The 12,106-nt window shown below is 36.1% G+C and overlaps 1 protein-coding gene across 1 annotated transcript; it reads left to right on the top strand.

The window, feature by feature from the left end:
- Nucleotides 1–3,749: 3,749 nt before the first annotated feature.
- LOC112778649 (uncharacterized) lies at nt 3,750–9,047 on the top strand. Its single transcript, XM_072228489.1, has 5 exons — nt 3,750–3,761; nt 5,162–5,832; nt 5,900–6,017; nt 6,129–6,243; nt 8,769–9,047. Exons 1-4 carry the CDS (start codon nt 3,750–3,752, stop codon nt 6,135–6,137), a joined length of 810 nt encoding a protein of 269 aa, XP_072084590.1. The 3' UTR covers nt 6,138–6,243; nt 8,769–9,047.
- The last annotated feature ends 3,059 nt before the right edge of the window (nt 9,048–12,106 follow it).

Here is a 12,106-nt window from a genome sequence, read left to right as displayed (position 1 = left end):
TGAATATCTCAAAGAGGCTTTTAACTTGCCATGATTATGGAAGTTTTGGAAAGAGGATGCCGAGAGTGGCATTGTTTTGAAAGGAGAATTTACCTTGAGTAAAAGTGGCTTATGAGCCTGAGATGATTTGAGAAATGAGATCTTTAAAGCCAAGGCTGAAAAGAGTTGAAACTTGATTTCAAAGTGAAATGAGTTGAGAAAATGATTTATGGCTTAAATGCCGATTTCATGAATTTGATGATTTTGAATGTGGAAGTGCTGTTTTATTGAGAGCCGGAATGGCTGTGTATGTTTATACATATTGATTGGTTCTGGATTGAACCGTGAGCCGGAATGGCTGTGTATGATATGAATATTGGCTGGTTCTAGAATGAACCGTGAGCCGGATGGCTGAGATGGATGTTGATCCATGGATGAGATTGATTGCATGTTTATGCTGAATCATTGATAAATGTGAATGTTGCACTTCCACTATCTGAGATACGAGTTTCCCTGGGTAGTAGCAGTGGCTAGCCACCACGTGCTCCAGGTTGAGACTTGATACTCCGTTGACCCTATGTCGTAAGTGTGGCCGGGCACTGTGAAAGCCCCGGATGAGCTCGCCCCCGTAAATATTCACCAGTGAGGGTGATGGATATGGATCATGATTATGATCAAGTTTATGATGAGTATAACTCGAGTTGGGGATGCGCGACAGAGGGACAGTCCAATGGTTAGCTACCAGGACTTGTCGGGTTGGCTCTATAACCGACAGATGATATCATCAGCCACTAGGGACAGGCATGCATCATATGCATTTATGTGACATTGTTTGGGTGTGCATATTATACTTGGTTTGCCTATGTGATTAATTGCTAATTGTTCTACTTGTAATAACTGTTTGTTTGTGTTTGCATCTTCCTATTTGTGTTTGCTACTGGGACTCTGTTGGACTGTGGTGATTGGTTGATGGTTGGATTGTTTGGGCCTAGGGCCGTGGTTGGAATGAGATGAACCGATGGTTGATTTTGGTTTTGTGTTTCTGGTTTGGAATAAAATATGAAAGGCTATTTTGGTTCAGCATAGATAAACCGTTTTGAAAGGCTTTTGAGTTTTTGAGAATTGAACTGTTCCTCTTTCAGAAAAGATTTCCGATTCCTCTTTTATTGTAAACCGTTGTTTTTGAAAAGAGGCATAAGACGGTTATTAATCACTGGTACGGTTTATCTTCATGTATCCTATTACAGTAATTCCCAAAAACCCTCTACTGAGAACCCTTTCGAGGATGATGTTCTCACCCCCCCTACATTTTTCCCCTTTCAGGATATGGGCGCAGAAGTTACGAAGAGCTTATTTAATTGTTGTTGTGATGCTCTGTATTGTTTTAGTTATGGTTTATTGTACCCTCGCCTTTATCTTGATATAATCTGTAAGAGGGATATGAATTGTATTGGTTAATGCTTGTAAAGTTATTTATATGTATTTATGTATATATATATGGATGTACTCTTTATGAGTTGTTATAAGTTGTATGGTATTTATAGATGTACGTTATCGAACGAAAGTATTTTTGGGAGCGGTATCACGGTTTAAAGTTTTAAACAGGCTCATATTTTAATATAAATAGTATAAGTGTCGTCGTAATGCCCGAGCTATCAGAGTTGCGCAGCCGGAAGCGTGAGCTTTGGTAGTTAGGGTGTTACATTATGGTATCAGAGCAGTTCTTCCTGTAGAGCCTGAGGAATGGACTTACTATGCTTCAGTTGCATACTCTGAGTGTTTGTCATGTATTAGGCCTTGTCGAATGACGAGAAATTAGAGCTTTATGCACATGACGGTCTATTGATTAACGCTGTTAGTCTTGCATTGCATAATTCTTGGTATTAAGTTTGGCCGGCTTAATACTAGTGAAATATGTAAATGAAAGTACTAATGGGTTATCATAGATGATATACGAGTTTTGAGTAAAGCGAATCGCGGGTTTTGGAAAAGTTGGAAACTATTTCTCGAGGCTATTCAGTTGTGTGTCTTGAATTTTGTTCGAGTCGACCCGTTCTTTTATATCCTAACTTGAAGTTCTTGTTTGCTAGTCCTTTTGAGAAGTAGTTTGATTTTTCAACTCTATTCCTCTATCCATATGCATTCTTGTTTGACCTTAAGTGCATATGCTGGTTTAAGATCCTTGTTGCATCTATCTTCCTCTGTTTGAGTTCTTCTTGATTTAAGTATTCTTTGATATAGCCTTGAACTTGTCTTAATGTGCTGTGACTTTTAACTCCGGGTTCTGATTCCATTCTTTGAGAAATTGTTGATTCAGTTTTTCTCTTACTGGATAGTGATCACAACCAATTTTGAGATTTTATAAATTGATGTTGATTAGATATATACTTTTCTATGTATGAGACTTTGAAATTTATTTATACAGTTTAACAACTATTTCTTTCTAATACCTTGCCTGTACTTTTACTGGTTTGCGAAACTGCACTTACTAAAAATACAATTTGACTTTCTAGTAATTCTACGATAGCTCTAATGCACATCTTCATTTGATTATGTATTTGAATATTTTTCAAGATTTTGAAAAGAAAGGATTTACCACTTTTGTCTCGATTGAGTTTCGTTTGATAAGTTTTACCTAACTTATTTTGTATTGAGTTTGATTTAGCATGCTATATGGTTTGTGCCATGGTTGTTCTTTTGAAAGTGTTGGACTCATAGCTTTCTTCCTATGAACAGGCTAAATTCTCTATTTAACCTTTCATCCCTATGGATGTCATACTTTACTTTATTTTTGACTAATCTTTTACATTTTGTGGATATTGCCATTGATCTTGGTTTTTCCTCTTGTGTGAATCTCACTCTTATGTGAGTCAGCTTGATTTGTTTCAATTTCGTGCATCGTTTATTCTCTCATTGTCTTTACAAGAGTTTTTAGTCAAAAATTTATCCTTGAGAAATTACAAATGATTGAGTTGTCTTTTCTATGACTTTTGTATTCTTTTGGATCAATTTAAAACTTGTTTAATGTTTCATGTCTAGTGGAACTTGTTTGAACTACTTTAAATTAAGATCCTTTCTTGCAAGGCTTGACTCCTTTTTAGTGCATCTTAAACTTCTTGAATGTTCTTCTGAGATGGTGATTTCAAGAACACTTTTGGAGTCTTATTTTGAACCTTTTAAAAGAATTTTGAATTCTCTTTGAAGAAATATTAAACGGAATTTATTTTCTGTTGCTTGATTGAGATTGAAACCATTGTTCAATTTTGACGAAGTTAATTCAAAGTTGGCAAGCGCTATTTTAAATGAGGTTTTGGAAAGCTCCCTTGTTTAGTGGAAATTGGTTCGTTTGTAATGCACCACTTATTTCCTTTACCAAATTGTAAGCAAATTTTTACTTCGGAGTTTCTTTTCTAAAAAGAGTTTAACTTCCTCTTTCGTACTTGTTATGAATGTTATACACGCTTGTTTGAATATGAAATTTTGAGAATTATGAACAAGCATTTGATTACTTCCGAGTTTTTATGAACTGCTTTTGGTTAAGTTGTGCATCTAATTATCTTTCTAAAATATTTGAGGAAATATTTTAGCTCTTAGCCAAAGTTGTGTGCATTTTGTTTTTGGAACTTTACATAATCTACTTCAACATGAAATTGTATTGAAGTAAAGCCACGTTTATGCTTTTGTTACTCTCTTGAAGGATGTTTGTTGTTTAACTTCTCTTTCAGACTGCGAAGTGATATTTTTATAAGTTTTCGATTCTTTTAAGAACAATGTATTCGAAAGTATTGTAATCGTGCTTTTGAGTTCTGTGAGCCTTGTCTTGGGTTTGAAATATTCTCTTTTGTAAACCGTATACTTCTTCGACTCAGCTTGAGTTTGTTTCAAACTGATGCGCTGGTTTTCTTCCTATTGATCTTGTTGAACTTTTTGATCCAATGGTTATCTTTGAAGTTGTCAATTGATTTATTTCTAGCACACTTCATTACTTGAGCGTCTGTGGTTATCTGGAAATTGGATACCTTCCCTTAAACCTGAGTATTACCCTTGACAATTGTCTCTCCGTTCTAAATCTGGTATCCTTCTGAGTAGACTCGAGAATGGTTTTGATATCACGTGCGACTTGTAGACGTAGTAGCGCGATGCGTTAGTTTTTTAATACGTAATATGTGTATACGGAAGTTGAAGCAATAGGGTGCAACGTTATGAGTTGTGGGTGTTTTGTTCCTTGCGGATGGATTTGCGTTTGTAAGGCTTGTGATCGAGTATGGGATTGTAAAGTGCTTGATGGAGTTGGAAAGTTGAAACCTTGAGGTTGATATGAGATTAGTGTGCGGATATTGAGCACCTCGTTTTAACTCCATCCTGTTTTATAGCCTTCGATGCCTTGCCCTACTATCACATGATTGACCCATGTTATCTTTTGCATTGAGCCTACCTTGTAACGTTTGCTTTGCAATCACACTCCTACCTTTACATCCTTATGCTTATGACAATCAAAGTATTTGAAAATAGTATATATGATTATATTGAGATATTTTTGCTTCTTCCTTAAATGTGTTCAAGGGTGAACTGTTATGGAATTTCTTTCATTTTGTATCAATTTTCGAGGGCGAAAATTTTTATAAGGTGGGTAGAATGTAAGACCCAGGACTTTGAAAAGTCTTTTTATAATCAAGTTTCAAATCATATAGTTATTTACAGCCTCAATTTCAGAAATTATTTTATTAAAGATAATTAAGGCAAGTTTTGATTTATTGGATTTGAGATAAGTTATGATTATTATCCAATTTTATAATTATTGGGTTATTTTCTATATTTAAAGTATAAGGTTGATAGTTATGAAATAATAAGGATTATGATTTGGATTAGATAAGTAATATTTTAAATATTATTACTGCTATTTTGGAAAATGAAGAAATTAAGTATATTACTTCTAATTATTTGATTTGGACATTTTATTGAAAATAATTTGTGAAATTGATGAGCAAATTGTATTTCCTATATACAATTAGTGTTGGACTTAATTTGAGTTTCAATTACTATATTATTTCCAATTTTATGTGAAATTACCATAATGCCCTTAACCCTAATTTTCCAGATGAAACCCTAAAACCCTAACCTGACCCGTTTCCCCCCAAGACCCAGCCAAGCACCCACAATGCACCCTCACCAGCAGCAGTAGCACGCGCTGCTTTCCTTTCTTCTTGAACAAAAGAGAAGAAACTGCAGAGGGAAGGGGGGACTGAGTGCGGCAGGGAAGAGAAGAGAAGGGGGAGGGGCGCTGGCACCGGTGGGCTTCTCCACTGCCGTCGCCGCCGAACCGATACACAGAGAGGGAGAGTTCGCGTCAGAGAGAGAGAGGGAGCTTCATCTGCGTCGTCGTCCAGCCGTCCTCCGGCCTGTCATCACTGGTTCCTCACCGTTGTCGCCGTGGAGGCCGAACACGTCGAGTTCCCTGCCGCCGCCTTGGAGTCCGCCGTCAGACCCGACTCGAAGGAAGAGAGGTGTGCCGTCAGCGTCGTGCAGAGAGGGACTCGCAGCTGCCGTCGCGTCGCGTCGCCGTCACCTCTACCGCACGTCGCCACCGTACGCGCTGTGGCCTCCAACCGCGCCATCGCCAGTCGCACTTGCTCTGCCGTCCTTGTTGTGGCTGGTGTTGTCGCCGGAGACCCACCATCGTTGGAGAAAGGGAGAGAGTCAGAGAAGGAGAGTCACGCCGGAGAAGAACCGTCGCGGAGTTGTCCCTGCCGCTGCGCCCAGCAGCTGTCAGGAGCCTCGTCGCCGATCATGGGGGTGTGCCGGTAAGCTCCTGCCGCCAAAAAACCTCGCTGCCGTCGCCGGAAGATCCTGCCGGTAAGGTTTTAAGTATTGGGTTTCGTTCTCCTGAGTTTTCGGAAGTGTTACAATCACTGCATGTTAGTTTCAGTTGCCATTGCCGGAGCCTGTCACCGTTGCCGCCTGGGATGGCTCCCGGGGCTGCCGTTAAGCCAGTTCGGAGACTGCCGCTGTTTCGGTTCAGCCGTTCTTTCTTCAGTTCGGTAGGCGTTTCAATTTGAAAGCCCTTTTGTTATTGTTTTGTTATCTCACGCTGAGGTTTGTGGCGTTAATTGCTATAAGATTGAGTTTCGGTTGTTGTATGTTGCGATTAGAGTTGTTGAGACTGTTACAAAAGCGGCTTGGAGCCGAGGTTTTGGTTGCCGGTGATTTCGAGCTGAGGCGGAAAGGACTCTGTGAGACGTTTGGGTTATGGATTTGCATTTTGAGGTAGGGGCGCTTTCCAAAAACTATATTTGATATGTCGGAATTATTACATATGGATACTGATGTGAGGTAATGTATTTGGTGATTGTATAAGCCTTATGTGATGATTGATTATCCTAGATGAATGTAATTATATGTTTGAATGGATTATTATTTGGTTTTGATGAACAGATTGTTGTATGGTTTTGTGAAACAGAATGCTTTTCAAGCTGATTCTTTAAAGATTTGAAATATTAGTTTAATCCGTTGAGGATTGGTTTGGATTGAGTCAATTATTTTGATGATGTGAAAGATAGAATACTCTTGAAATTCAGCCTAGGTTGCTTTAATTAATTTGGTCTTTGATAAATGATTTATTGCTGAACCGATTCTTCTAAACTTTGGAAATGAGTTAAATCGGTTGACATTGAGTTCATTTTGAAATGGTTTCCTTGAGATATGCCACTGAGGCGACTGTTGGTTTTAGCTTGCTTTTGAATTGATTTCTGGTTTTGAGCTGTTGAAAAGGAATGAGAAACGGTTTAGTTGGGACCCGAACCGGGTGGCAAAAGTCCAAGTTTTAGGGGAGGTGCTGCCAAAATTTCTATAAAATCCGAGTCTTTATTGAATGTTGTATGGAGAAATGATGGGTTAAAGACTTCTACTATTTTATTTGAATTATCAAGAAAAGGATGATTCATGCTTTTGAAATGAATTAATAAAGAGGAAATTGTGATTTAGTCTTGCTTTTTAAGAAAGGCATTGTATCTCTTTCAGGAGAAGGTTATTTAGATGAAACTTGTGTTTTAAAGCTGTTTGGATGTAAAAAGGGTTTATGCCTTTGAATTTGACTTGGGGGTTTCAATTAAAGAAGTTTCAATGGCTTTGAAAGAACCTGAATGTCTATTGACAAGTTTCATTTTGAAATGTTTTGAGAAAGGTTTTAAGTACTCTTTGAATTCTGAATTCTTGCAAGACTAAAACAATTTTGAACAGTTGAAACGTTCTAGAGTTTATCATGGGGGTTGAAGTTGGTTTTGCCTAAGTAAAGGAAACGGCTTTGAAAGAAGTAAATGATTACATGACTCGGTTTGGCTTAGATCCTATTTTATTACTCAAGTCGGAAAGCCAATGTTTTAATGATTTTAAATGAATTTGGCGAAATAAGTTATGTTATTCTCCCCTAAAGACTTGGGACTCTGCCGAGAAACTTTTGTTATAAAATCCCATTGTTGGATGGGTGATTTTGAATATCTCAAAGAGGCTTTTAACTTGCCATGATTATGGAAGTTTTGGAAAGAGGATGCCGAGAGTGGCATTGTTTTGAAAGGAGAATTTACCTTGAGTAAAAGTGGCTTATGAGCCTGAGATGATTTGAGAAATGAGATCTTTAAAGCCAAGGCTGAAAAGAGTTGAAACTTGATTTCAAAGTGAAATGAGTTGAGAAAATGATTTATGGCTTAAATGCCGATTTCATGAATTTGATGATTTTGAATGTGGAAGTGCTGTTTTATTGAGAGCCGGAATGGCTGTGTATGTTTATACATATTGATTGGTTCTGGATTGAACCGTGAGCCGGAATGGCTGTGTATGATATGAATATTGGCTGGTTCTAGAATGAACCGTGAGCCGGATGGCTGAGATGGATGTTGATCCATGGATGAGATTGATTGCATGTTTATGCTGAATCATTGATAAATGTGAATGTTGCACTTCCACTATCTGAGATACGAGTTTCCCTGGGTAGTAGCAGTGGCTAGCCACCACGTGCTCCAGGTTGAGACTTGATACTCCGTTGACCCTATGTCGTAAGTGTGGCCGGGCACTGTGAAAGCCCCGGATGAGCTCGCCCCCGTAAATATTCACCAGTGAGGGTGATGGATATGGATCATGATTATGATCAAGTTTATGATGAGTATAACTCGAGTTGGGGATGCGCGACAGAGGGACAGTTCAATGGTTAGCTACCAGGACTTGTCGGGTTGGCTCTATAACCGACAGATGATATCATCAGCCACTAGGGACAGGCATGCATCATATGCATTTATGTGACATTGTTTGGGTGTGCATATTATACTTGGTTTGCCTATGTGATTAATTGCTAATTGTTCTACTTGTAATAACTGTTTGTTTGTGTTTGCATCTTCCTATTTGTGTTTGCTACTGGGACTCTGTTGGACTGTGGTGATTGGTTGATGGTTGGATTGTTTGGGCCTAGGGCCGTGGTTGGAATGAGATGAACCGATGGTTGATTTTGGTTTTGTGTTTCTGGTTTGGAATAAAATATGAAAGGCTATTTTGGTTCAGCATAGATAAACCGTTTTGAAAGGCTTTTGAGTTTTTGAGAATTGAACTGTTCCTCTTTCAGAAAAGATTTCCGATTCCTCTTTTATTGTAAACCGTTGTTTTTGAAAAGAGGCATAAGACGGTTATTAATCACTGGTACGGTTTATCTTCATGTATCCTATTACAGTAATTCCCAAAAACCCTCTACTGAGAACCCTTTCGAGGATGATGTTCTCACCCCCCCTACATTTTTCCCCTTTCAGGATATGGGCGCAGAAGTTACGAAGAGCTTATTTAATTGTTGTTGTGATGCTCTGTATTGTTTTAGTTATGGTTTATTGTACCCTCGCCTTTATCTTGATATAATCTGTAAGAGGGATAGGAATTGTATTGGTTAATGCTTGTAAAGTTATTTATATGTATTTATGTATATATATATGGATGTACTCTTTATGAGTTGTTGTAAGTTGTATGGTATTTATAGATGTACGTTATCAAACGAAAGTATTTTTGGGAGCGGTATCACGGTTTAAAGTTTTAAACAGGCTCATATTTTAATATAAATAGTATAAGTGTCGTCGTAATGCCCGAGCTATCAGAGTTGCGCAGCTGGAAGCGTGAGCTTTGGTAGTTAAGGTGTTACAATCGGCCATCGTTCCTGTCCTTGTAGCAGTGACTCATCTCCGCAGGAAATGAGTCATGTACCTGCATTATCCTAGTCGAACCACCAGAGTTCCAGACGTTACTATCGGGTTTCGTCGTCGTCGTCGCTGCTTCATGGGTCGCCGTCGTCATTGTCCACCGTCGTTTCTCCTCTAGATTAGTATAAATTCTCTCCATTCTTCAATTTGTCAATTTTTGGTTAAGAAAACCCTAACACTACCTAATAATGACAGAAGTGGGAGAAGCTTGACGTTGCCACCGCACTGTGAGCACCGCCACTGCACCTCCACCGCAACTCAACAACCAAGTTTAGGTTTTTCATTTTTTAATTTTTTTAATTTTCTATTTATTAATTTTTCATTTGATTTTTTTTTGTAAAATGTAAGTCTATTTGAAATTTTATATTTATTGAAATTTTTTATTTTAAATTGTGTTTAAATTCTATTTTTTAATTAATTATACACACACACAAGAGTGCTTAGGTTGTTGGAAGATTCAAGTTTTAATTTCTTCACTTATATTTTCTTTTTGTAATCTTTTTGGCTTTACATTATAAATGCTTGGTACTTGAAGATTTTATTTGAGTTAATGGAATGAGTTTTTTTCAATTGTGTTTAATTTATATCATTTTTTGTTATGTCTCTTTTTAATTTGGTAAATTTTGAGTTAAGTTTTAATTAATTGTAATGTTGATTTTTACCTATTCTTTCCAAGATGTTAAAATTATATTGATGATGAGTTTTGTTTTAAGAGGCTGGTTGGATTTATGGCAACCGTAAATGTGGATACATCCATATTTTAGGAGAGGTTATCTAAAAAGTTTTTCAAAATTATGGGTGAATTTAATTAGTAAAAATGTATATACTATTAAATGCTATAAGTTTGGTTCCTTATAATTTAAGCGTGTGGCAGAGGTGATGATTTTGGTGAGTTAGCATTCTATTAAATTGAAAAAATGTGTATAGTTATTAAGGAAAAAATAATCTTGAATACTATTATTTTTTAGTAGTTATTATATGTATTCTAAAAGTTTTAGATTATTAATATAAATTATATTGATGATAAGTATAGTTTTAAGAGGTTTCTTTCATTAAACAAATACTTTATGTATGTTATATTTATATTTTAAAAATATCTTTATTAATTTGACAATTAGATTATGATATAATTACATTGTTTTAGGTAGACATGACAATAAATAGAGGTGCCACGAGCTAGTCTTGTATGGATGACGATTTGGCCGGATGATTTGATGATGTGAGTACTATTTAATTGGTTTTAAATGCAATTTATTTTGAAGTTCTAACAACATTTGTGTTTACTAATCTTAAGTTTTCTATTAATAGGTTTGTGCCAGATAACAATGCATATACAATATTAATGTCATTAAGCTGATATACAACAACCCATGACCGAGCTACAAGAAGATCCCTGCTGAGAGCAGAGAGTGATTGTTTTAGAAGTAGGTGGTAAAAACTTTACATATTCAAACTTTAGTTAGTTTATATCTTTTATTTTGTTTAGTTATGTATTTAATTTTGATTAACTAGTGCTAAATGTTTCCTTGTGTAGGAGAAATTTATATGGGAGAAGATTCATGATGCCATGATCAAGAAGATCTTCGACCATTAGATGTAACACCCTTACCACCAGAATGTCACGCTTTCGGTTGCGCTATTCTAATAGTGAGGATATTACGAATTCTTCTATATATAATAATAATAAGTAGGAGTCTCTACTTGAAAACCTTATTGACTTTACTTTGAAAAATCGGAAATATTTTTCTATATATAATAGTTATATATACATACTATAACATCCTATCACACAGAGCTTTACACTTAAGTCGTAAATCAATGGTGGCGAGGCATTACAACACTTAAAAAAATGCATACATAATACTTGAAGGAAAATAATATAACTTAGAGCATGTAAAGAAAAATAAACACCTTTGTTTAAATAGAAGAGGATATTATGAATTCTTCTATATATAACTATAATAAGTAGGAGCCTTTACCTGAAAACCTTATTGACTTTACTTTGAAAAATTGGTAACATTTTTGTTTTATACGTACATACGTACATACTATAACACCTTACCACATAGAGCTTTACGCTTAAGTCATAAATCAATGGTGGCGAGGCATTACGACACATAAAAGAAAAATACATACATAATACTTGAAGAATAATAATATAACTAGGAGCTTGTGAAGAAAAGATAAACAAAATTGACAGCCGTTATTCACACACAAAACGTTAACGTAAGAAGCGTCGAGATACAGAAGTAAAACACACACACACACATACATAAGTCCTGGAATAGGATACATAATGTAACACCCTAACTTTTAGCACCTCATGATCGCACTAAAAGTTCGGCGTTACCTACCTCTACTCCTTTAATTTCATACTATATTCATTTAATATTGAGCCTTCGTGACTATAAACCGGATTTTTAATTAAGAAATTGAAAAGTCTTTACTTTAAACCACTTAATTACATAAGTATATATTCACATAGTATTATATACATATACTTATTCAAAAATTTTCAAATACAAGTTCTACCCCTCTAAAAACCAAAACAATAAACGACGAGAGGAAAAATAAAATCTAAAACTAAACCAAATACAAAAATACGAATACATATATACATAAAGCTCTGTAGTTTGGTCATGGCTTCGCACCAAGGATTCCTGAACCTGTCGCTGAAAAAGAAACTCTGTAGGGGGGTGAGAACATCGTCCTCGCAGGTTCTCAGTAAAAAAAGTGAATGCCGTGAGAGTAAAGAAATAAAATGCAAATAATTTCTATATAACTTTAAAATAAATCCCTTTATTTAACCTTTAGAATTATTTAAGAATTACTTTAAAGATTTTAATCTGTTTCTTCAAATTAGGTTACTTTAAGTAAATCTTAGTCACATTACTCAATTT

This window comes from Arachis hypogaea, chromosome 19, assembly GCF_003086295.3.
Source record: "Arachis hypogaea cultivar Tifrunner chromosome 19, arahy.Tifrunner.gnm2.J5K5, whole genome shotgun sequence".
In the NCBI taxonomy this organism is placed as follows: Eukaryota; Viridiplantae; Streptophyta; class Magnoliopsida; order Fabales; family Fabaceae; genus Arachis; species Arachis hypogaea.
The sequence above is the reverse complement of the archived record's forward strand: the minus strand, read 5'-3'. Positions and strand labels throughout refer to the sequence as shown.

Coding starts and splice junctions, on each gene's coding strand:
- LOC112778649 (XM_072228489.1), top strand. Junction 5,833..5,899: donor GTCGCCGGAAGATCCTGCCG/GTAAGGTTTTAA, acceptor ACTGCATGTTAG/TTTCAGTTGCCATTGCCGGA.